Genomic DNA, 26752 nt, shown 5'->3' with positions numbered 1-26752 from the left:
TAGAGACTCGCTCCAAAAATGCGAAAACAAGCGCATGTTCAACTCCTTTTCTCCCCCTAAAGAAAAAAAGACTGAAATGACAGCAGTGCTTTTTAAGAATGTTCTAGAGCAAGAGTGGATAAGCACTATTTCCTAATGAAAGAATTTCAATCTGTATGAGCTCAGTCTATTGCGATTAGCCTCTGTGATCATGGCCTGGATCAGTGAAGTGGGATGCGGACAGGAGGAGTGTAACCAGCCTCTGGTCTATGCTGGGAGCCGACTGTGTTGACCTACTGTCTTACACGACAAAGCAAAAACCTCAAACCCTGAGTTCTGGAGCTTCAGGCTGAGAATTTTAGAGCTCAAAGTCAGGATTAGAAAAGACAAATGTGCTTATTGGTAGCAGCTATTGTGAGGTTGGACAAGCTTTACAAAAAACTGGCAAAAATCTCATTGAACTTAATGAGAAACACTTTATGGTTTGTTGTTGATTCCAGATGATTTTTATTTTGGATCCGTGTAACATTTTATAACCATATCACTGATAGGATAGATAAGGCATTGTTTTCTTTGTTGTGTACTGCAGCTAAGCATGATGGCAAATTTGTTTCCAACCTACATAGTTCTGATTAACTGCAACACAGAATGTTCCAGAAAAAGGTTCAACTTCTCAGAAAAAAGTACAGAACGCAAGTTAATTTCATTTGCTAATATGAGAAAGAATTACATCTCGGCTTATTTGACAAGGATAACAGTGAAATCCCAGACTTATTTCTGTTCTGTTAATGTATAACTTCAGTTAGTTATCAAGTTAATCCATAACTGTGGTTAACTCCTTTTGCAATGTGGGTTAGAAACTTTCTCTGTTTACCCAGACTTAGATGTTCAAGCAAGGATTAATCCTTGTGCCTGTGAACATGAAAGCATGACATTTATAATGAACAGTTGATCGTGTGAAACACAAAGAGCTTATTTTTCAAAGAAGCAAACCATTTATAAGGGTAAAAAGTGACACTAACGCCACTGCCGCCATATTAGTGTATATCAGAGTGATAATTACCTTATGTTCTTTATAAATAAAAGTGACCCAAAATGACCAGAGAGTCTTTCTCCTTGGTTTGGTCTGGTTAATCCAAAAGCTGTTTAAGATCCGTAATCCCAAACTTAACCTGCTCCTAGCCCTACCCTCCTTAGCCCCATCCTTCTTAGCTCCACCCTCCTTAGCCCTACCTTCACTAGCCCTGCCTTCCTTAGCCCCGACCTCCTTAGCCCAACCCTTTTATGCCCTATACTCCTTGGCCCTACCTTCCTTAGCCCCATCCTCCTTAGCCCTACCTTCACCAGCCCTGCCCTCCTTAGCCCTACCCTTCTTAGCCCCATCTTCCCTAGCCCAACCCTCCCTAGCCCAACCCTCTCTAGCCCAACCCTCCCTAGCCCAACCCTCCCTAGCCCTACCCTCCCTAGCCCTACCCTCCCTAGCCCAACCCTCCTTAGCCCCATCTTCCCAGCCCTATTCTCCCTAGCCCTATTCTCCCTAGCTCTACCCTCCCTAGCCCTATTCTCCCTAGCTCTACCCTCCCTAGCCCTATTCTCCCTAGCTCTACCCTCCCTAGCCCTATTCTCCCTAGCTCTACCCTCCCTAGCCCTATTCTCCCTAGCCCTATTCTCCCTAGCTCTACCCTCCCTAGCCCCACCACCCAAAAAATATTATTCAGAAAAAAGGTCAAGACAGTGGAGACAAGACACTGGAGGGAAAAAAGAGGTTTTAAGGTCTGTTTAAATGGTCCAAAATCTGACCCCACATCAAGTTAAAGCAGTTGTGGGCTCTCACGTTACAACATTGCAAACCATAGCATAGCAGTTTAACTGGAAACTCAGTACTATGTCCCAAATTGCTAAATTAATTAAGTTAGAGGGAGGATTTGTCATTGTTCTGTAAAGCTTGTCCAGCGCTGAAACAGCTTGTGGGTGGAGCAGTTCTGCGATTAGCAGTGAGGAGATCTAGCAGTCTGGTCTTCTGAGCCTGTGGAGAACTAGTTTATAGTAATAAGGGTGATTTTGGAGTTCAGAAGAGTGAAGGAGAAAATAAACACACAGCAGGGGTGGCAGGGTGCTACTCTGCCTCGCTGCCATTTTTAGCGGCTAATAAGTCAGGGGTTGATGACGGCCGTGGCAGCCTCTGTTTGATGAGTCACAGGCTAGAGAGCAGGGCAGATTTCCCAAGTGCCGACACTGTTGTCATGTCTCTCTCTCTCCCTCTCTCTCTCCCTCTCTATCTCTGATATATTCCTTCCTCTCTGCCACACTGTTTGGAAATGTAGACTGTCTGGCTTTTCTTTCCACACTGGTGGTCTCATTTAAGAAGGTTCTGCATAGGGGTGGTCAGTATGATGGTGTGTTATGATTATATAGCATAACATTGATGTCAATCAGTGCTTTGGAAACCTGAACAACATTTGTATGTATAATAAAACAGATTTAGACCTTTTTTTAAAATAGTAAAGCTTTTTTTATAGTAACTTCATAGTAACATGTAGTAGACTGGACGTCAGCCTATCATGCCATTATCTTATTTTGTTCATTTCTTTTCTAGCAATTGTTTGATTTTCCCAGATTGTAGTTTTTCATAGCCTTTAGTGTCACTCCTGTTTTGCTGGTGCTTTTTGTCAGTATCAGCTTGTTTACAGACCTCAACTAAATATCATCATGCATGTTGTGTACTGTGAATGTCTTTTTTTCTGTAATATCACCCACACTTATTTCTAGCACACGGTAGCTTTTTAAGTTAAAGTAGCTCTAAGCTAAGTTTTACTTTCTAGTAATATTATCCACAATGGCACCAGTCATCGCCTTTGGGAAGAAAGGTGTTCTTTGAAATCCTTTTAAAGTTTTCCACTGTCTTTTAATGAGTCCTGTAGCCTTGAGGAGGTACCCATGCTGTATCAGCGCTAATATGATCATAATTTAACTCTTTCCCATAAACAGTATCTTCGGGTTCTGTTCCATTTAGAAAGAGTGCTGAGCTGAGTTTAGTGACTGCAGCATTGGTGGTTCTGTGGGTTTGGCTCTGACCTGAAGTCAGGATCTGACCGATTGTAAAGATCTAAAAATTCCACGAATAGGTATCGTTTAATACGGTCAGCAGTTAAATGGCCTCTGGTAGTTTTCATTAAACACTTTATTGACTGGTATGACTGAGAATTAATGAGGTGTGTTTAATTGATTGTCAGTTCTTTGCAGGTGTTTTTGTGACAACATAGTGTTGTTATCTTCACAATAGTAGAAATCTGATAGAGAGCAATAGAATGTGCTCAGTCTATATTGTCTATTACAGAAGTCAGCAGGTGTTAATTATCAGCTTCACATTCTTATAAAGACTCCCATATCAGAATAAACGCATTATATCCTTAGTGATAATAATGGCTTTCTTGCATCAAAGGTGTCTGTTCATTATAAAACAAGCCATCAAATATCGGTGCTATATTGAAGGGGATTCCAGTAAGGATGAACAATGATATCAGAATCAAATATCAAAGCAGATTATCAGACAGATGTTTAGATTTAACCTGTATTTCAAACCAATATTCAGTTACATATTCACTGTATTCTGAAGAGCAGAACGTTTAGATCATGCTGGGTAACTAAGCTAAAATGTCAGCTTTTTATTCATTTTTTAACTGCATTTGTAACTTTATATAAATATCTCTGTAATACTATTCCAGGTGGGTCCAGTCCACAACTTGTACATTTAATAAATGGTTATGTATCAGAATTGGCAGATATGTACATGAAAAATATCAGAAAGTGGTTTACTATTCCCATATCGGTGCATCCCTAATTTTCACCAATACCGAGACCAAATGCATCAACCAATACTGTTAGCCAGCTGATCTATTTGTCAGGCTCTAACCGCAGAAGGTTGATTGTGGACAGCACGTCTGCTGAGAGAACATTAACGTTATTGGCAGAATGTATTCAAAGTGGAAGTGCTATGGAGAAAGCAAAAAAAAGCTCTGCATAAAGCCCTCCTGCTGCTGCAAGGAACAGCTGCAGGGCCTGGAGTTCTTTATTTCCTTTCTTTATTGTGGAAATATGAAACAGAACACTTGTGGTTTGACAGTCTCTGGGGTTCATTATTCTGGCTGCAAGACTGTTTGGAATATGGAGCGTTTTATATATATCTCTGTTCAGTTTTTTTTCAGTTATCAGTGTTTGGAGGGAGATGTTTGTACCAGCGTGGCTCAGTGAGACTGTCCAGGATTTGAATGTTTAAGTTTAATCTCTAGCCGTCCCATTGTGCGCTGTGTGTTCAGGTGGGCCACAGGAGTGATAAGCCAGGTCTTTCTCTAGCCGCGTGTGAGCAAACACACGCCCACCCACACACTCGCCCGCAAGGCACACACACGAGCACACGCACTCGCACCCAAGGCAAGAGTACAGCGGTTGCTAGAGGTGCTTTAAAAAGGCCAGCACTCGTCAACAGGCTCCTTTCAAATTGAAAGGAGATTGCAATCAGTCACGCCGTGGGTGAGCAAGCACTCCTCACACATACTCTTTCACTCTCCGCAGTGAGGGGATCTCTGATCTCAGTAGTGTTCTAACACACACTTCCATTAACCAGCTCCGTATCCAATGCCTTATCTGATAATGATTCTACCGCTTTGTTAGCTTTTTTGTATGAATTCTTTGGCATGCTAAGTGCATAATGTTTTCCTTGTGAAAAGAAACACCTGCCATGGCAGGATTGCAGGAGTTTGGTGAGAATTCCTCTGGAGTATCATATTAGTTCCTGTTTTGGTTTCCTTTTGGAACTATTAACGATTTGTGCTGTGTCACAGTGATCAAAGTGGCCGAAGTGTTATTTGTAATGCCGCTCTATGACTGTTTTAGTGCTGCAGTGCTTTTCAGAAAGGAGAGAGGGCCTTTTTAGGTCTTCCACTGTCTTCTAATGGGTCCTGTAGCCTTAAGGAGGTACCCATGCTGTAATGGCGCTAATGCGACCATAATTTAACTCTTCCCTTTGTTCTGCGATTTTGTGGGTTAGGAAGGCAGCTAGGTCCGGAAAGTTTGTGACGGACAGATAGGAACTCGTCGCATGTTGACTTGATTCTGATTTGACTCAAGAGTCGTGAAATTTAAGCCAGAGGAAAAAGCACAAGCCAAACTATTGAAGTTAGGACCGAATAAAAGCTCTCGTTTCCAACCTCACACATGCACATGTTGGTTTTGCTACGGCCGTGCACAGATGTCACTGCAGTACTGTTTTCCTGCAGCTCGTAATAGCGTCACTTTCGATATGGCTTCAAAAAACCTTTAGTCTTATGAGCACTGCATGCAGTAAATCACTGCTGTCGGAAGAAAACCTTGTATCTTCATTTTTGTCATTTTTTAGTTTTTGACATAATTTGAAAATACCTATTACCCTTTACATTGTTTGTAAATTTCATGAAGAATGGACCGAAAGAAACGGCCCAAAATGACTTGGAAAAATGTCTGGTTCCATTGACTTACATTAAAAGTTAAGTAGGTTTTTTCCTTCTCCTGTAAAGTTACCATTTTGGAGATATGAGGTTTTCTTCTGACAACAGCGAAATGCAGTGTTTAAAATTAAAAGGCTAAACAAGTTTTTGTCAGCTAGTCTAGCTGTGGTTTTAGTGACAGATCACATTCTTTTAAAACTTACTAAAGCTTTAGCTGTGTTAGCTATTACAGTAGCTAGCCTGGCATACTTACTATACAAACTATAGAGTAACCTACCGGTTTTGCCTCTTCCTTTTAAACACCACGTTTACTGCATGTAGGGCTTCAGCTCTGTTGTTCAGAATAGGTTTCTTATTGAAAGGCTTATAATTTAAAGCCGTGTCAAACCTTGACAGGTTCTTTTGTCCATTGTAGTGCCTGCAGCCAAGAACGAGACTAAACAAAACTTTTGTACCCGACAGACTCGAGACTCACATGAAGTGACTTGCAAACATAGACTGATGCGATTGTCAGTTGTTAACTGTGCAATTGTTTTCATCAGTTCTCTTCAGGTTTTTTGTTACACAACACATCCTCACGTAAATGTTTGGGGGGCATTTTATGTGTTGTAGTGGGCTTTTACTGTAATAATGGTACTTTGTTCACATTTACTAATTCAGCCTGTAGTGCTGGAGCGATAAGCCAGTGAGGGGGGTCTCTGATCTCAGTAGTGTTCCAACACACACACACTTTCATGAACCAGCTCCATATCCAGTCCCTTATTTGATAATGATTCTACCGCTTTGTTCACTTCTTGTGTAAATTCTCCGGCATGCTGGGTGTAAAAAGTGTAAAACGCTTTGTGATGTTGTGAAAAGAAACACCTAACATGGCAGGATTGCAGGAGTTTGGTGAGAATTTCTCTGGAGTATCATATTAGTTGCTATTTTGGTTTTCTTTTGGAATTAATGACGGTTGTGGTAAGAGTTGTTTGCTGCGGCGCTACATGACTGTGTCGGTGCCGCAACACTTTTTGAAAAGCTTTTTGATTAGAGCTGTCACGTTTACTCGATTCAAAATAAAGGATTGATTAAAATTTACTTCGTTGAATCGGCAGTGATTAATTTGCATGATGATAATGCAAATGAATCCTCACACTGGATCTCTGACAGTAAGAAACAGAGCTGATGGACACACCTATTCATATGCAGCATTGCATTGCTCGCAAAATATTCTCCTGTCAGATGTTTTTATCGATTTTCAAGGAAAACACTGAAACAGTGTTTCTGTGTATGTATTTTTAATGACCATTTTAAAGACTTCCTTGTTTATCTTCGGAATCTTTATTGTTTAGCTTTTTTAAAGGCTGTTTAGGGGAGTGGACTGAAATTTCAGCCACTACCACTGTGTTAAAATCAGACTTTTAGACTTAGAAATAACAATTAACCACTAAAACCTGAATTCCTCACTGTAATAACTACGTAACTTTAATTACTTTCGTGGCATTGCATTATATTAGTTTCATAGTGGCTGATAATAGGTTTTAGGTTTATTTTAGGTAATAATAGGTAATAGGTTTGCATTTACAAGTGTTGAGTCACAATAATATGAAGACCTTTCTTAAATTATTTACTAATACAAAGTGTCAGGTTGTTCTGGACAGAGTTTAAGACAGATTTCTGCTTTTTGTCATTGTTGTTGATGGTTTAGTTTAAGCTTTACTTGAGTGTTTGGATGCTTTTCAGATGCTTCGCGCATCATTAAATATTATTCAACTAAATATCTTTTACCATGATCTTCTTTCTTTATCTTTTTAATATTATCTCAATATAGAGCATAATCCTAAACCTGGTGTTAAACCTACTGCTAAACTTTAACGCTACTGAAAAACAGTTTAGCTAAATGGTTTAGCAATAAAAAGTGGCTAATAATGAGCATTGTTTGTTATTGAGTTATTAATTGGCATTTAGAACTAAGAAATAAGTCTGCGCTTTAAAGTCGAAGTGCATTGTGTAACAAACAATGGAATTCATTGCCAACTGTTCTGTTTTGTCAAGGATGTTGCATATCACGGCACGTACTTTGATCATTTTAGTACGTTTATTTTATGTAAACAGTTTTGATTTATTGTCATTTTTCTGGTTTTTGGTTTCAGTTTTCTTGCCCAGTCTAGTCTGTATCCTAAATTTTGGCTTTGATTTTAGCCAATAATTTTCATTTTTGTACATCACTAACTGACTACTTGCTTACTCATCAAAATAAATGACAGGTTACTCAACTACTAACATTATGCATTAATATACGAAGACTATGCATTAACATACACTAATATAGTAACAGCCCTGGTGTTCTAACCCAACATAGAGCAACGAGTGATTGAGTGGACTGGCATGCAGAGCCCTTCAGTCAGCAAACAGCGACAGTGCACTCCATGCCTGACAGCAGGAAGAGTCCCGACAGTTTTTCCAAAACAGATATGCTGTGACCAAAACACAGTCTCGGTGCTATCAGAGGACCTTTCTTTCCTGTTGCACCTATAATGACCGTCGTCATGCGAAGCAGCTGAGAAAGAGGGTTGATGAGTGTCATGTTCCATTCTTCACGCCTCACCTCTCTCCAAACATCCCCATCCAGGAAGGATGTTTGTGTTTGGGTCCTCTCGAAAAAAGAAAGAACTTTCCGGAAAATGAGACGGCACCTTCTCCCACACCTCCCCAGAGATTAGCTCTCCTCCTGGCTCATGAGCGGTTGCCATGGCGCTCCCCCACCTGTACAGGTAGCAGGTATTAGTGTGTGAGCTTGGTGGGGGGCGAGTGTTTACCTGTAGAGGCGGCCCGCTGTTCAAACAGCGCTCTGTAGACACAACCAGGCCGGCAGTGTACACAGCACTGTCTGCACCTGCCGTCCTGTCTGTCTCAGCCTGCGCTGCTTTATTATTAAACCCACCACTCTAATCTCGCTCACTCGTTTCCACTCCTTACGCAGATCCTGTCTGAGCAGGTCTGCTCTGTGACTCCATTTACAATAACTAAACTGCACGCGAATCGCTTTGTTGTGCAGAAACAAGGGAACTGCATCAGGGCTGTGACGATTACTCGATTAATCAGTGTTTAAAAAAAATAATCATGGGTTAACATTAACATTCTCAGTCTTCAATGTACAATATGATGATGTAGACAGAAAAGGCTTTATTCATTGATTCCTAAGCAAATTACATTGTCACAGCAACAGGCGCATAAAGAAACACTTGAACAACACGAATATTTATTAAGTAGCCAAGTAAAATGAGAAGTTGGGGATACAGATCTCAGCTATATACAGCTGTACACTGGGTAAGAAACACAGTAGGGCTGGGCAATATGACAACATTTATCATTATTGTGATAAATTCCCTCACAGTATTTGACAGTATGCTTTTCTAAGCATATTGTAGATATCAACTGTACTTAAAAAATTCCCAACTGCATATTTCAATAAAAAAGAGCATAAATAGTCATGTTTAATCACATTTTGCAGCACAGTGTGTAAAATATTAATAAAATGAATTGTATTCAATAGTTTTTGACCTTGGTTTTAAATGTGGCACTGCGTTTTGGTCTTTTCTAACTTATCAGATGTCGGGAAAAAATGAATGTCATTATATCATCTCTTGTGAAAAAAATCTGAAGTATTGTGATGTCATTTATTTTACCTTAATGAGGTCACATATTAAACAATGTAATACTGATTAATTCTACATTTTGAAAGTTTCTGCTGCAAACATGCATTCACGAGCTCCTGCTGGTGTGGGTTCATGGCCGTTTCTTCTTTTTAAATGATGCACACAGAAACAGCTTCCGTGCTAATAGCTCCCTCATGTGAAGTTGCTCTGGAATTCAGTTATTGACGTCTGTGGGAAACCATAACGTATCATATTTATTTTACAACTCCAGGAAAATATTGAGATATTCAAGCTGTATGAAAAATGCAGAGAATCTTCCTTAGACTTCATGTTGATTTTATGGGAAACCTGAAGCAGAGATAGTAGGGAATTTACTTCTCACTGTCTTTTAATGCTCCATAATAACCTGTTGTTTCAACAGTAAAAGTGAATGAAACATTACAGGTACACATCATTTAATATTATTTAGCAAGCTTATCAAGGTTAGGTCTAAATCAGTCCTCTGTAGTTCAGCTGTGTTTTCTAACAAGGACTTTTGCCTTTGAAGCATCATCACTGGCTTACTTTTCAATCATCACCTGATATCCAGTCACAGTTGTATGCAAAAGTTTGGGCACCCTGGTCAAATTACATGTTCTGTTGATTTAAAGGAAAATAAGTTAACACATCTTAATCCACAATTACTGTTTATTTGCTGAATTTAACACTGTGGGGAAATAAACATAAAATGTGGTCTGTGCAAATTATATGGTATATTTCACATTTATGCTTTATTTTTTTTAAACTCAGATAAATAGAATGACTGTATAGTGCGCTATTGCTGAGGCCTACGTTCTAGTTTGTTTTTCCAGGGTGGTATTTTGTACTCTTTTAAAAAGCTGTGTATGGTTTGTTATTGTTATTTTTATTGTTTGGCCTGTGATTGCTCAATTAATCATCAAAATAAAGACTGATTGACAGCACTGAACAGTATATAGTGGTATTTCAGGCTGCACCCTTGGCCAATGCTAAGCTAAGACTAGTTGTTTATACTGTACTCTGCAAGGTGGTGAATTTCCCTCAGATTTGAATCTATTTGTTTGCCGGATTTTGTTCCTACATTCTGAAATTTGAGTGTGACGAGACGTGTGAGTGTGTGTGTGTGAGTGTGTGTGTGTGTGTGTGTGTGTGCATACCCATAGTCTTTGTTTATTTCCAGATCAGACTGGTTTTTCCTCTTTGTCAGCATGCTCATACCTTATAACACAAGCACTCAGGTAACATTAAAATCAGGATCAAAATGAAAAGCACTTGGTGAGGATACTTCAGACGATTGGTGTGCCTGCGTGTGGGCCTGCTGAAGTGCCACCGCCTGCGGCAGCGCTCCGGTACGACCAGAATGTGAACTCGGCTTGGTTGTGCATTGTTTGAGAGTTGATGGAAGTGACTGGAGCACAAAGCCTGTATAACCCAGAACACCCCTCAAAACCCCCTCTCCTCAAACCTCCAACCCCTTATTCCTCTCCACCAGAGAACGCCACACCACTCAACACAGCACCTCATCGCTGTGACAACCTCTGAAAGCTCGACCCCCCCCCCTCACAGACAGGAGAATAGGGGGAGTCCTGAAGCACTGTCAGCTCAATTTGAGGTGTGGGCTTTTCATCCAACTGCAAATTGGAGAGTGTATTTAGGCACTGGAGCACACAGACTCTGATAGCATGAAAAGTCTGTGGCAAACTATCAAACTATGCTATGCAAACCTTTCCCCCAACTTCCTCTTAATCACATCCTACGTGCGCTGCTTATTTTAATACGCAGACAGTTATGTTTAGAATGACATCACCCTGAACGCTACATGTGGTGCGGAACAGTTACAGTACTGTGCGAAAGACACAGACTACCCTTTTGTTTATTTCAGTTCCAGTCAAAACAGCCATTAAGTACATGTTATTCATTTTTCAGTATCAGGAAAAAAGCAGAAAACAAAAAATTACATGAAGGCTTCCAGCACAAAGTTTAATATCAAATGTACCAGTATTTAATTTATTCACACTTCTGAACCAACAACTTACAGCTGCATCCTCCCAACAGAAGCTGTTCCCAAAGATATCACTGACATTATCATCCCATTCAGAGAAACATTAACATTCACACAAGCAACTGCACAAACGCACCTTAGCTGCCAAAATTCTCTGTCATGAGAAGGACCAGTGCAAGTTTGGGCATGTATAACATCTGGATTTGGTGATTTTGTTTGTGATTGAAGGCAACATGAATTCTGATAAGTGCAAACAGATTTTAATACATCATCCAGTACCCTCTAATTGGCAAGAAATTCATTCTACAGCAAGATAATGACCCTAAGCACCCTGCTGAGAAGATCAAGAACAATGGACCAGGCCCCTCTAACCCAAGAACTCAACATCACTGTGTATGTTTGGGATTACTTGGACGGTTAGAAGCAGAAAATGCAGCCAACTTTTAAGACTGAACTTTGCAGGTGTAGAAAATTGTCCCTGCAGATTCATTTGAAAAACTGAAAGCAAGTCTCCTGAATAGTATGCAAGGCAAAATGTGGACACACTGAATCCTGAAGAAAATCTGATATTATATTTGGTTTTTGAGGCTTTAGTGTATTTTTCTGTTTTCTCATTTTTTCTGTCACTGAAAAGAAAATTAATAACTTGTACTTAATGGCCATTTTGACTGAAAATGAAATACGAAAAAGTGTTCTTTGACTTTTGCGCAGTACTGTATAGGTGCGAATGCATGTGTGTTTGCAAATGTATGTAAACAGTTGTCCCAATCCGCTCGCTTACAGCAAGTGGCATAGCTAAAGTCTTACTTGCCCCAGTGTAAAAAAAGAAATGCCCCAATATTTAATGTCTCTCAATGGAGTGAAGAAAAAAGGCAACACTCGTTGCTTGTTTACTCGCTATCGCTGTCTGAAACAAGTTGGTGCAGGAATTTATTATTATGGTTCAAATTTATTATTAAGTTATCATAGCTTCTCATGAGTTGTGGGTGTAAAATGTATAATAAAGGCATTAGGCAGCCTGTAGGTTATTCTATATAGGCCACCAGTTGCTGTGATCTGCATTGCGATTGCCGTAGTGGTTACGCCATTGAAACCAGCCCTGAGATTATTAAATGTTAGCCAATGCTGCTTGACATTGATTTAGCATCTCTAACAGGTCTCCCCCCTCTTTTAATCTTGTGTTTCAGCAAGCGGCATGCAGAAGGTCATCAGCCAGTATGGAGAGACCATCATAGTGCCATGCAACAACGGCGACAACAAGCCTTCTGATCTGATCTTCACCAAATGGAAATATGTGAGTCGGTGTTGCACTTACTGTCTGAATGTGTAAGCACTGGATCCCGTGTATATTCCTGGCTGCCTGCTAAGCCTGCTAGCACTGTCTGAGAATAAATCTCACTCTGCTAGTGTCTATATGGAGACGAATAAATAGTTTTTCAAATTAGACAACTCAACTGTCACGTCTGCAGCAACGCCGGCCCTCAAAATGTCATTTTACTGTCACATACTCAAAAGAGTATGTCAAGGCATTTCATACCAGCAGCAGCATACTGTGCAGAACAGGTATTCTGGAGTAGCTCAGTATATGACACATTGGTAACAGTTCTCTATATGTGTGTGTGTGTGTGTGTGTGTGTGGTGTTGCTTCTAGACAAAAGACGATGGTTCATCTGGAGACCTCTTGGTGAAGCAGGCCCAGAAGGATGATGCAAAGATCTCGGCCACAGACGGCTATAAGGACCGCATTAACATCACAGTCAACTCCAGTCTGCGGATTACCAAAGCCACCCTCGGTGACCAGAGAGTCTTCACCTGCATGGTGGTCTCCATCAATAATCTTAACGAATACCCGGTGGAGGTAGAAGTGCGGAGTGAGTACAGCTTCCTACACGTACCATGACATTTTTAGGAATACTTCAGTCTCCAATCTAAACTCTATCTACTGCATGTGTAGCGTGCAGCCGGTTATGGTAGACATTAATTTCAAGACATTCCTTGTATTTAGTATAAGAACAGAAAACCCACTGATTCTTATAATAAGACTTATAATAGAGGCTAATGTGAAGATGTGTTATGACCTTCCCATTTGTCTTCTGTTGTACATAGGGCTCAAAATTTAGTTATTTAATAGATACTAAACTATTATTAGTAATTTAATAGATATTATTACCAATACTGTATCTGAAGGTATTTTTTTGATATCTTCTTTTCAATTAACTAACTGAAAGTTGGCGTATCTTAGACCAGAAATAGTTGCGAGGTCTTCGAAGTAGATGTACTTGCTGTACTATCCAAGATGCACTGGTGGCAGGCAAACAGAAGCTGCATTCAAAAAAGAATAAAAAGAGAGACGCTTTGATGTGCCACCAGCACAGTGAACAAAAATGCAAATACCGTCTAATCTGATCTGAAAATGCAGGCTAACTTTGTTCCTGTTATACCTCGGCAGTTCTTGCTGTAAGTTTAATACATTGTATAGCCTTTAAATCGCTTCTTTTTAAAATAATAAAGTGGCTTACTGTCTGAAGGTAGCCGATAGGCTACTGTTCCTGTAGCCTATTATTGTTATAATGCGATTAATAACTGTAGTAGGTCTTATCTTTTTTTGTTTTTCATAACTTTTATGTAACTACAGTGTCAAAATAATTTAAGGCCATGTTCATGTTTCACAAGGGAAGCTGATATGCATGGAAGGCTGCGGCACGGCTTTATCCGTTTAAAAAACGGGGGATGTTCTGAAGACGCATAATTAGGCATAATTTAAAAACAAAAATTAAAACGATTATGAGACAAACATGATCAACTTTTGTGCATCTTAGAGCCATGGTTGTCACATTTTCTAACATTTAAATCATCCAGCTTGATTGGCAGTCGTGATAGATGCAATCTATTAGCAATTCACAATACTATCTTTAAAGTATTTAGACAGCCAGTCTGCATTCTAGATTTTGGAACATGCATGAACTCATTGGTTCACTGTTAAGATTAACTGCTTACATATTGAAGTTCAATTTGTATTAAGAAAGTATGGAAAGTATTAAATAAAAGTATAAAAGTACTGAATTTTGATACCCTAACTATAAGTTGTGAGTCAAAGTGGCACAGCTACTGTGAACTGACCCTACTCCTTTCCTGAGAATTTTCAGAAGAGTCCCTGAAGGAACATAAGAAGGGGTTAACATACTAAACATGTAATCCTCCTTTTTGGTTAATATCTAACTGTACAGTTTTTAGAGGATGTTTTTCTTCATACATTCATTCATTCATCCCGCTGTGTTCCTTTCAGAGAGGCCGTCAGCTCCTGAGATCAAGAACAAAGCAAGTCAGCTGGAAAATGACAAACTGACGCCGGTGAGTGCTTTTTAAACTATGCTCTTTAGGTTGCTGGACTGCTGCCATCAATGGGAAGCCCTCATTGCATTCAGTAGACCAATCACAAACCTTCAGATAAAGTACAAGCACCGTCAGAGTTTTTGGAGCAAGTGCCTTCTTCCCCCGCCCCCCATGCCTGTCGGCCTTTTCCTCCACTGTGAACACACCTGCAGGCGTCTTCTCACATGACAGTGGGGGCTAACCTATTAAAGAGATCAGGGAATGAACATACACTTACAGAGAGCATTCAAATGAAGTGTTATTGCTGGAGAGATGGTCCCCCACAGACATTTAGCCCAAGCTGGGGCAGCTTTGAAGCGCTGTAGAGATGCATTGAACCGCAGGATGGGGGAAAGGTGACATTACTTTTATCAGAGCCATAAAAGCAGATTAGTTGGAGCAACTTCTACCCTGTTTGAGCTCACCTCACATGAGCACCTGCGTATGGCTGGACACAGAGTCAGAGTTGCTTTCTATCTCTGTCTCTTTCTTGGCTTGGCTGGGATAAGAGGTAGGTGGTAGTGAGAGAAACAAATCGATATAACATAGCATCGCAATATTCTTTAAGAGAAAGTAGTGTTCACACACAGAGGCCAAAGTACTGATATGTTCGTAACCCAACTAAATTTAATACAGCGCATAAAAGCGCCACCCGCATTTCAGTGTCATTTTTCCCCTTGTAATTGAGCTGTTCAGAGATGCACAAAAAAGCCACAGAAAAGCTTTTTATTGTGTTAAACCTGATTTTCAGTGTTTTACAGCTGTTAAAGCACAGCTTCAGTGAGTCATTTTCTCCAGCCTTCTACAAAGCCGGCTGGCCTTAAGATGCAGTTATTACGGCTGGTTGAAAGCACACTAGAAAATATGGAGTATTATTTGGATTATCAGTGATACAGCAAGATCTGTTTTTCTAGATAATGAGTAATCGGCCACAGTTTTGTTTATATTTATCCAGCCATGTATTATAGCCTTATGCTAAAGCCAGTGGATATTGTGATTAGTGAGTATGCCAGAAGATTTAAGACCTTTGTTTTATGGTGTTGCTCTTAAATGCAAAAATGCAAAGCCAGAGAAGAGAAATGCAAGTTAAAGAGCTGTTACTGTATACCTTTTTTTTTTTATTTGGACATCTCTTGCTCGCTTTTTGTTTTTCCAAAGTGAGCAAGAGAGGTTGAGCATATCAACATGAATCTTGTGGTCTTGTGGGTTTTTCTCCTGTGCAGTGCAGCTCTACTGACAACAGCAGGAGCAGAGAGAGAGAGAGAGAGAGAGAGGGGTGTGAGAGAGAGAGAGAGAGGGGGGGGGTGAGAGAGAGAGAGAGAGAGAGAGAGCGCTACAACTTGAGTGCTTGACACACAGACATGCATATTTCCGTTGTTCTTCAAAGGCCTAAAACTGTGCATTATTAATTGTTAACCTTTTGAATGCGTTGACAGTCACTTATATTCAGTGTTATTGCCTCACTTCTTACTTCTTAAACCCTTTTGTCAAATCTAGTCACAAGCTTGGAGTTATTCACTTATTTTATTTACTACTCTGTACATTTCCGCACCACACTACAGAAAAAAAGTGTCAAACCATTCCAGGAGGGTTTGTTCCCTATATAGCAGTAGAATTTTATATTAATATACATATTTATGTACATATAAACAAATACACAGATTGTATTATTACTTTTTCTTTAATTAAACATCTGATTCAAAGCCAATTCAGTAAAAGTATGGAAGGCTTAAACAGAAACAGATATTAAAAACAAGCATAACTTTTCACCCCTTTCACAATTTGGTCTGAGCCATGATCTGGTTTGTATCACACATCAGTATGAAGGAATGTAACCAACTTTGAACCTTGAAGTTTTTTCATTGTTATTGTTAAATATTGTCTCCGTCCAAAGAAAACCGTGCATCTCCATTTTTGTCCATTTTTATTTTTCTACATCATTTCAACACACCAGCTGTCCTTCACGTCATATAAACATTTCATGATGAATGGACCAATAGAAATGCTCTAAAATCACTTGGAATAAAATCTCTGTACATTAACTTACATTGAAAGGTCAGAGTGTTTTTGCCCTCTCCTGTAAAGCTACTATTTTGGAGACTTGTTTTTCTTTGGACAGGGACAATATACGTTTAATGCAAGACGTGCAAACACAGAAAGAAATAAATGACAAAAAAACGTGTTGCAAAACAACAATAAATGTAAACGTCAACAAGCAGAACAAAACGTCAGTTGGAATCAAACATGTAAATCACATCAAGAGGTAGAGCAATTGTACCAAGTATTGAGCATAAAAAGGTAAACAACAAGCAAATATAGTGCAAACATCAAATGAAATAAATGTAGCCATCACTCGTTTTTCAAGTTTTTCTTTTATGAAGATAATAAAGCCTTGAGATGTCCAGCTGTCTGTAGCAATTGCAGTGAATTGTGCTGCACCGAAATGCAGTCATACTGCAGCTTGGGCTCAGTTTCAATCAGTCATTCTCTATTATTTGAAATGGGTGCATATAAATGAGACTGAAAGGCTGTGAAACTAAAACTGTGAAATGTGTTGTAGATAAAACTTGATTGATTGATGATTCATATTATTATTATTGCTATTATCAAATGCAGTGAATAGACCTGTTACCTCTGTTATTGCCTAGGCACAGTCAGAGGAAGGGGAAGGGTTTTGTGCCAAATATTGCTGGAAGCATTGCAACTTGTGTGCTGTGTGATCAAAACAGAGCACGCGCTCTTTTAGCGAGACACGACGATGCGGTTCATATCATGTGTACTGTGAGCCGAAATGTTGGCTGACAAACCATGGTTTTGGTTCAGAACTGTTACACTACTACTTTTGAAAAGTATGGGAAAGTGACTAAAATAGTAGAAGTGGGAAAAGCAGGTTCAGCAACTGGCAGTGCAGCCGTCGAGTGCATTAATGTACTAGTGCAGTCTGCTGCTACTTAACCTGACGAACATGATAGTGTAGAGTCTGACCCAGACAGTGCTGATAATAGCTGGACACCCCTGATAACTAAAACTACAGAGAGTAGAGCATCTCCACTCAATTCAAGCAATCCTTTATACTGCTGTTGTTCACTCTTGCCAGTGCAAACTCAATCTATGATTACCGCCCCATGCCCCTTATGAGGAATGTACCGTCTTGGCTGTAAATACATCTCAGAATACGCGAATGTACTTCGATAGGCTAAAAATATTATATAAATGAAAACACAGACTTACTTTGCTCTGCTTTAAGCTTTAGCTCAGCCATAGTTGCTTTTCTCACATCTCCAGCAGGAAACTTTTCCTCAAAAGTAGAAGAGTTTCTTGTAAAATGTATCTCAACGTTCTGCTTTTTACGAGGCTCAGGTCATCTTTTCGTTTGCAGCTTCTTGTTTGAATTTTCCCGTTCCACCTTATATGGTGCCTGAGGCGCCAGAATGTAACTGCTGCACCGTTTAAGGTGGAACGGGACAGATTGAACAACAAGCTGAATTTAGCTTCACAGCTTTTTGTTTTACAGTTTTTCGTTTCAAATTAAACATGTCAGGAAACCAGCTTCAGATTGTCGATGTTCATCTTAAATCTTTCTCTTTGCCGTTTCGTTTAGCTACTAGCTAGGCGAGATTGTGTTCCGACCAGCAGTCTGCACGCCAGCCTTCAGGGTTAAAGAGTGAATGAGCAGTTCTACATTAACTCCAGTGTTTAAGACCATTTATCATTAAATCTGTGTTTAAACGATCAGCAGAGCTTTATTTTACTGTAAAGGAGGATTATTTTATTTTTACCTAAAAATCTAATTCTGATGTGGAGCGTCAACAGGACAGTAAAAGAGCCGCATGTCGCCGACCTCTGATCTAATCATAGCACTTGTGAATGCAGATGTTCCAGAGAGAACCCTGCATAGAGATGTTGTTGTTGCCTAGTGGAATTTGCTCTATGGAGGAAGTCCCTGTGGCAGAAAACCTGGAAGAAAGTTGTCATTCCACAGGTGAATTAAGCCACAAAATCATTCCTCAGATGATGTATAATAGAGCACTTGTCCAGTTCATGTATGAGGTGGTTGAGTATCATTCTCCTCATCCTACAACCAAGGAGAGGAGAGTTGGGTGAGAAACCAACCAACACTCATTCAACTCAAGTACATTAGATATTCAGCCTGAGACAGAGCCTCAGTAAAAGAAAGCCAGGTCTACTCTAAAGATCAGGGGAGTAGGAAAGTCTGATTTAGGTCCAGAAGCACAAACATTCCATCCCCAGATATCACCTATGTGAGATGATTAAGTAGAGGGCCTGGTTCAACAATCACTTGATAGTGGAATCAGTGTCATGTCACAGCCAGAGCTGGGAGTTATTCAGGATCTAGAAAGTAAGGCTGAAGCTATAGATGTTGCTTAATACAGCCAAGTATCTGAAACAACATAAAACAGAAGCACAAGGACACAGCATGGTCAGAAGAAGACTAAGAACCAAGGAGGCCCACAAGACAGATAGTAGCACCAGACAGACTAGCTTACCAGTCCATAAGGAGCCCTTTAGTTCTTATCATGCAGTCTATACTTGGTGGACTTGACAGAGAAAGTCCTTGACTTTGATATAGGCCCCCTGGAAAGGGGGAGGAGGGTTGAAAACCACCCAAATTTGCCACATAGCACCCATATTTCAGTGAGCCGAGTAGTACCTTTGTTCCTCAAGTGAGCCATGTCATTATTCCCCTGGTAAAAAAAAAAATGCACAGAAAAATGCACAGAAAAAGTCAGAGAAGAGCTTTTTAGCAGAGATTTATAGTGATAAAATTTCATTTTAAGGATTTCACAGCCATTACAGCACAAAGCTCCAGTGAGCTCTGTTCTGTAGCCTTATATATAGATGGCTAGCCTTGGGATGCAGTTGTATCTGGTAGTAACCACACTTGAAAATGTAGAGAGTGAATTAGATTACCAATGATACAGGGAATTGAGTAGTTTTCTTGGTAATGAAAAAAAAAATGTTCAAAGTTTTGTTTATGTTTATGTAGCCATGTGTTGTAGCCTTATGTTAAAGCTAAAGCCAAAGGCTAAGCAACTGCAATTAGCGAGTGTGCTGAATTCAAGCCTTTAAAGATTCCAATGGTACATTTTTTGCTATGCTGTATTAAAAATAAATGCAGTTAAATATGGTTTAGCTTCTGTGTGTGTTCCATGTGTTATGACCCCTGTTAAAAGCAAACTGCTAGCTTAGGCAACATCCCAATTATTTTAGATGCGAACTGTAATTTTGTGGTTGATCTCTGAAAGTCAAATTAGGTTGGTTAAACAAATGGTGAACTGAAATATCATGGCAAATTGAAATATTATGGAAATCTACCATATTATGTATCTAAATAGGTGCGGCTGAACTAACTTTTCTTCATGTCAGAAGATTAAGCGCTTATCTCTTCTGGTTTTCTGACATCTGTTAGGGTTACTGAAATCCTGCCTGTGCTCATATCTGATCACTGCTCTGTCCAACTTACTTTACTAATAAAGAGTTTCTGGAACACATCAGGAATGACCCAAGTAATTTTAGTGATTTGAACAACACTCCACACATAAATCCTCATACTCTGTGGGAGGCTACAATCTGCAATTAGCAGCATCTTATTGTTCGAAATGTGCCAGAGCTCACTCACCTCTCTCAGTCTAGTAATTATATTGGAGAATAATTAGATTCTCCAACGAATTTAGAAGAACTGAAATACTACCGCTATGAAGAAACAAAAGTTCCCAGGATTACACTGTATTCCTCTAGAGGTTCTTTGAGAAATTTGGGATATGGTTGTTATTAAGTTCTGTTAACGACTCAGTTGAGCATAGCATTAGTTCAGGCAGGCCATGAAGTCAAGCTTAGGCCCCAATCTCAAATCACCAGCTGTTATCAGCTCCTATCAGTCAGCTGACGGCTCAGGCAGTCGCCTGCCACACGTATGATTGGCTAAATTCGTCAGGGCGTTTATTTAAACTGCCTTAGCCTGTCCATTCTCGCCCTTCCTCTGCAAGCCACTTTATAATCCCCTGCTGGCTTGCCTCCAGAGGTGGGAACAAGTCACTAATTCGCAAGTAAGTCTCAAGTCTTCACATTCAGGTCCTGAGTCAAGTCCCAAGTCAAGATAGTCGAGTCTCGATCCAAGACCCAAGTCAGTACAGGTGAGTCTCAAGTCGAGTCCCAAGTCAATAGTCCTAATCTTTGAGTCCTAAACAGGTCAGTCTGCATTCTTCAGCTAATTTAAGGCCATAAGACTGAATGATGGTAACAGTACTATAGTCTTTTAATGACAGCATGTTAGCAGTGTACGGCTGTATAATTATTATTTTTATTATTTTTCCAACTAAAATACAAAATCCATAGTACACAGATAACCATGACAAGCATTTTGGCATACACAAAGAGTAGTGCACTACACATGAAAAAAAGTAGTACTACTGAATTCATTTAAAAAATATATATTTGAAGATAATTTTTGATGATTTTTATTGGCGCATAGGATTAAAATAAAAACTAGCTCAACCGACTAAAAACAACCGCTAGTTTGAATTGAATTTAGACGATAACAGAAACCAAAACAACAGAGCTGAGTAAAGTTTACAGAAAAGACAGCAAAAAGATGGTGAATGTACAAAGCAGCCGTTGAGTTTTTTTGCCAGCTACTTATTTGAATTTTTCCTACCCGTTGCCCGGAACAGCAAACTCCAATATGAAGCTGGCGAATAACGCAGGCAACTTCAGCCTCGTGGTGAATGTTGCGCTTGTTTTACCCACAGAAGCTCTTAAAATCGGTCAAACAGACAGAGCTGTGTTTCTTTTGTTTTGAAAATGGTCGGTTTGCCTGGTCAGTCTCTCCAGTAAGACTGGAGTTTAAGTGCTGAGTGAGGGTGCATTGTTTCCAGCTTATGGAGGTGAACTTGAGCTCCAACGCTTCTCTTGTCTTCCAAAATAACATGAGCCGAGCATAAACACAGTAACAGACAGAGTCACTGGTGTTGAGGTCAAAGTCGAGTCCCAAATCTTTCTCGATTTTCTCGAGTCGAGTCTGAAGTCATCAAATTCGTGACTCGAGTCCAAGTCACATGACTCGAGTTCACACCTCTGCTAGTCTCAAAGTCAGGTGCCTTGTGCATATAATTGATGCCAGTAAATACCAAAAGCTTCAGTGCAGTATTCAGTCTAGATGCAGTGAATGTCATTATCAAACCTCTTCTATAACACATCAGCATGTGTGGCCACAGGTCATATGATTTCTTTGCAGTTCTCTCTTGGACTGCCCTCTTTCCCCGATTCTCTGTGCTTTCACTAAAACCTTTAGCTCAGTCAGTCAGACAGAGCTCATTGATTTCATACACATAAATAATTCTACACATCGAATTTCATTGTATGCTGATGACATCATTCTCTTGCTTTTAGGCATAAATAACTCAATACCACATTCCATATCCCTTCAGTAGATCAGTAAAATCAACCTTCAACTGAAGAACCTTCAGCTCTTCACTAACAGACCTCTGGCTTTACTTATTTGGGAGTTAAAATTCATCTAACTCTCAGCCTCATTCGTAAACACTTTCAAAAAAACTTTACTCAGATGCTTGATAAGCTCAAGAAAGATGTAGATAAGTGTAGATCCCAAGTGCACATTTCACTCTGGAGCTGGATTTCAGTATTAAGAATTAATATATTAATATTCTCCACCAGGTCAGTTTTTTATTGATAAATCTCCCCCCTATATATATATATATATATATATATATATATATATATATATATATATATATATATATATATATAGATCTAGCATCTTTTCAGCATACCATATCACCTGTGGGCCTTGCTCTTCCTAATTGTGTTTTATTTTAGAATTTTACTACTAAAAAAAAAAGTTTTTGATCCTTTCTATAAAATATCTTTGCTCTGTTAAGCAGGAATTTCTGTCTCGTCTATTAAAACCCAGGACTCACCATTTGTAGGTATCAATTAAAAAAGTTATCAACTTAGACTTGCACCTAACGTCACCTGACCTTTTCAAGTATGCATGAAACATATTTTTCTGGAAATATGTAGTACCGATTTCTGAAATGTTGATATGATTGCGTATTCGTTGAAACAGCAACAAAAAAGGTTTTAATGACAGTCATAACAACCTCCAAAATGTCTGGTTGTTGTCAGATACTCAGTTATCCTCAGTTTGACAGTACTGCTTTAGATCTATCTATCCGTCCACCCATCCATTCATCCACCCTTCCTTCCCTTTCCTTCCCTCCCTCCCTCCATGCACCCCACTAATTGTAATTCAGTGTATCGCAGAGATTCTTCTGTGATCTGTTATTATGAAACAAAAAAAAAAGCTATTAATTGATATTCAGTAAACTCTCTTGCTGAAATTAGTGACAAGCCAGGTGTGAATCACTGTTCTATTCACCACCAAACACATAAGCACCATTCTCCATATTATTTAACTGTTAAGGCTGTCAAATGATTAAAATCACAATTGTAGTAAATTGGTCTTGAACATGAAAATAATGTGGTTTCCACAGAAGGAACAAGTTTTTTCCAGTTTTCATCACTAACATTCATTGAGAACGACCATTGTGTGCATATCATATACATAACATATATAATTATATATTCAAACTCTGAAAATGAATTAATGGTATATTAAAAAATAAATGCTGTCAATAATTTATTGAGTAAACACTTTAACAGCTGTAATAATTATTTAATATTTCCACTGTGCAATAACTGTACTGTGTAGTGTAACTAGGCTTTTGCTCTAATGTCTCACATTAATTGTAGAGGTTGTGGTGTTTGGGGCTTATTATTTTGTCTGCAGTCAAAGCTAATCTTCAAATTAATCGTCAAAAATTGTGAAATGTGTGTTGTTAGATCCTGTTTATCACATCATAAATCACAACAGAATAACATCACATTGTGGACCTTTAATGATGCCTGTCTTTACTGTAGGTAGCACATTACTGCTCAGATAACAGACGGTTCTGTAGCACGTAACGGAGGCAGGAGTACAGAGGAATGGGGGTTGTTTTTTTTTGAGAGGGGAAGGACTTGTTTTTGGATAACCACCTACTGAGATCTGATCTTGTTCAAAGCTCAGCCGCTTTGTTTACACACTGTTTGAAAAAAGAGCCCCTCCTTTGAGCGTCTTTAAGCAGCTCATGTTAAAAACATTTGGCCCGGCCGAGACGGAGGCTGAGACTTGGCTCAGGAGCGAGTGGTGACAGAAAAAGAGAAAAATGGGAGGAAGTTTTGAGGAAGAAGTGAAGTACACCATCCAAAGCAGACTGCTCTATGGGCCTCGTTAAAAGCAGCAGATTCTGAGAAGAGAGAGTGTGTGTGTGTGTGTGTGTATGTGTGTGTGTGTGTGTGTTCAGGATGAGTGGTCATGGCCTTTAGTGAGTGTTCTCTCACTCTCTCCTTCTTTCTCCCCCTCTCTCTGCGATCTTGCACACCTGTGCCTGTGCATCTTGCTACCAGCTTCTCTGCCATTATCACTCCTTATCAGAAAATCTGTCTCTCTCTCTCTCTCTCTCTCTCTCTCACTCTCTCTCTCTCTCTCTCTCTCTCTCTCTCTCTCTCTCTCTCTCTCTCTCTCTCTCTCTCTCTCTCTCTCTCTCTCTCTCGTTCGCTACTCTATTAAATGCTGCTCCCACTCTTGAAATGTAGTTTTTACACTTCTATTTTTCTGCAAACTAGGAAAAAAGAGATATACTATTATAATTTCACTGGTTAGAAGTGGGAGTATTTATCATGCCAGGAAGCTGAGAGAGAGAGAGAGAGAGAGAGAGAGAGAGAGAGAGAGAGAGAGAGAGAGAGAGAGTTGCAGAGAGACAGCAAGATAGAGATACAGGGTGAGAGAGAGATATACAGGTAGATAGAGAGCGCGAGAGAGAGAGAGATATCTGGAGAGAGAGAGAGAGGGATACAGACAGAGAGGTAGAGAGAGATACAGTGTGTGAGAGCACAAACTACACACCACTTGGCTATTTCCAGTCACAGGGCTGTGACGGGTCTGATATTTAAGGCATGTGAACAGAGGTGATGTCATTGTCTCAGGGTAATTTCCCGGGCACTTCCAGCGCTCAACAACCACAGGCATGACTTTATCAGGTCACATCACAGGGGCAGTCACTCCCAGCCGAAAGCACCCGAAGCCACGCCCAGCTGAAAATACCAAAAAGCACCAGGGCTCTCCTGCAGTAAAGTCCCCAAAAGTCCTGACACGTGACTCACACTTAAGCACCTTCATCATTTATATAAACACGTCGTTTATTTTATTTTTTGGAAGCAGTCTTAAGAGGTCAGAAGTGTTTGTTTCCTGAGACTCTTCACAGACGCTGCACTGCAGGCTGAAGTGAAACTGATAACACTTCCTGGATCAAAGATTAGCAAGCGTTCAAAAGAAGCTGCTGAGCGGCGAAGAGGAAAGGTTTCGGGTTTGTGATCTGGTTCAGCCACAGCACAAAAGCATACACTGTGACTGTGACTGTGTGTGTGTGTGTGTGTGTGTGTGTGTGTGTGTGTGTGTGTGTGTGTGTGTTTTTTGTATGTATTCCGAACAAAAATGTCCTGACTTTGTAGGAACAGCTGATTCGTTATATCGTATTACATCAGTACTGTGCAAAAGTCCTTTGATTTATTTAATTTCCAGTCAAAACAGCCATTAATTATATTCATTTTCAGCATCAGGGAAAAATATAGATTTAACAGAAAATTACCCAGAAGCCTCAATAACTAAATACAGTATTATTTTTTTTCAGTATTTAGTGTGTCCACGCTTTGCCTGAATTACAACTTCTATTCATTTCAAGAGACTTGCTTTCAGTTTTTTAAAGAAACCTGCAGGGATGTTTTTATACACCTCCAAAGTTCAGTCTTAGAAGTTGGTTGCATTTTCTGCTTCTGAAGATCCATGTAATATGAAATTTTCATTAAGATTTTGACTCAGCAGTCCATAAAACTTTACTCCACATCTCAGATGAGTTTCAGTGTTGTAGTGCAAAATATTTCCTTCTATTTTCTTTTCTCAGTGAGGTTCTTCTTGACAGCTACACATCCTTTCAGACTCATAGCGCTGAGTTGTCTTCTCACAGTGGACAGGAAAACCTGTCAGTTTTTCAGATCGGAAGCAGCTTGATTTTCTCCTCTTTCTCAAAGATGAAAGCTTTAAGTACTGTTTATCTGGTGCCAGGTTTGGTGGTCTACCAGGTCTTGTTACGGTTGTCAGGAGTCCCAGTTTCTCTTGTTCTTAGTGGCCGTTTTGGCTAAAAATGGTTTGTGGATTTTCTATGTGAAAATAAGTATTGCTATAAATGTATGGGATGTATGTATATTCCCTAACAAGATGTAAAAATGTGTGTGTGCCTGTGTGTTGCAGCTGGGAGAGTGTGTGACTACAGATGCAAACCCTCCAGCGGAGATCATCTGGCTGAAGAATGACAAGACCCTACTGAACGATAACGAAAGTGAGTTGACACCGTCAGAATTCAGCCACTGTGCTGAGTGCTTCTGAGTAGGGTGGTACATTTTGGTGATGCCTTTGTATGAGTCTGCCTTTAATGTATGATTGGTATGTGGGTCAACTGTGTGTGTGTGTGTGTGTGTGTGTGTGTGTGTGTGTGTGTGTGTGTGTGTGTGTGTGTGTTTGTTTGTGCAGCGGTCATAATCACCCTCACCACAACAGCGGACCCAGTGACCGGTTTGTCCAGCACTAAATCTAGTTTGCAGTATACAGCAGGGAAGCAGGACATGACATCACAGTTCACCTGCCTTGTGAGACATGTGACCGGTCCAGACCAGGTGACCGCACCTGTGGCCTTCAGCATCCACTGTGAGTACAGATAGCAAAGGTTCCACAGGCCCAAGCACACTCATTTGCATCCACAAGTATAGCACACACACACACACACACACACACACACACACACACACACACACACACACACAGTGGAACATGACTGAAGAGAGATGCGGACTACAGCACCTCCTAGAGGTTCAGCGTTACTCACTGAACCAGAGCTCTTTTACATATTTCAGTCTTAAAGACACAGTATCAGACAGTCTGTTTAATGCTAAGCAAAAAATAGAGATTGTAAAAATGTAAAAGAGAATTAGGACTGTTTTTGGTACATAAAGCCACACAAACTTTGAAAATATTTTTAAATTATCTTAAAAGTCCTCTTTTAAGATTATTTACAAAAGTAAAATATAGTTTCTGCTTTAAAATATTATAGCATAATGGTGTT

At 39.8% G+C, this 26752-nt stretch overlaps 1 protein-coding gene across 2 annotated transcripts in view; it reads left to right on the top strand.

The window, feature by feature from the left end:
- Nucleotides 1–26752, top strand: part of alcama (activated leukocyte cell adhesion molecule a) — a 105938-nt gene that overhangs the window by 55620 nt on the left and 23566 nt on the right. For both annotated transcript variants that reach the window (XM_036594859.1, XM_036594858.1), the window contains exons 2-6: nucleotides 12311–12417; nucleotides 12775–12994; nucleotides 14410–14474; nucleotides 25885–25972; nucleotides 26164–26337. In XM_036594859.1, coding sequence (XP_036450752.1) covers nucleotides 12311–12417; nucleotides 12775–12994; nucleotides 14410–14474; nucleotides 25885–25972; nucleotides 26164–26337 — 654 coding nt within the window. The remainder of the gene's footprint in view (nucleotides 1–12310; nucleotides 12418–12774; nucleotides 12995–14409; nucleotides 14475–25884; nucleotides 25973–26163; nucleotides 26338–26752) is intronic.

The sequence above is a fragment of the Colossoma macropomum genome, unplaced genomic scaffold (genome assembly GCF_904425465.1).
Source record: "Colossoma macropomum unplaced genomic scaffold, Colossoma_macropomum, whole genome shotgun sequence".
Classification (NCBI taxonomy): Eukaryota; Metazoa; Chordata; class Actinopteri; order Characiformes; family Serrasalmidae; genus Colossoma; species Colossoma macropomum.
Note: the sequence above shows the minus strand (reverse complement) of the source record. Positions and strands in the feature narration are given on the sequence as shown.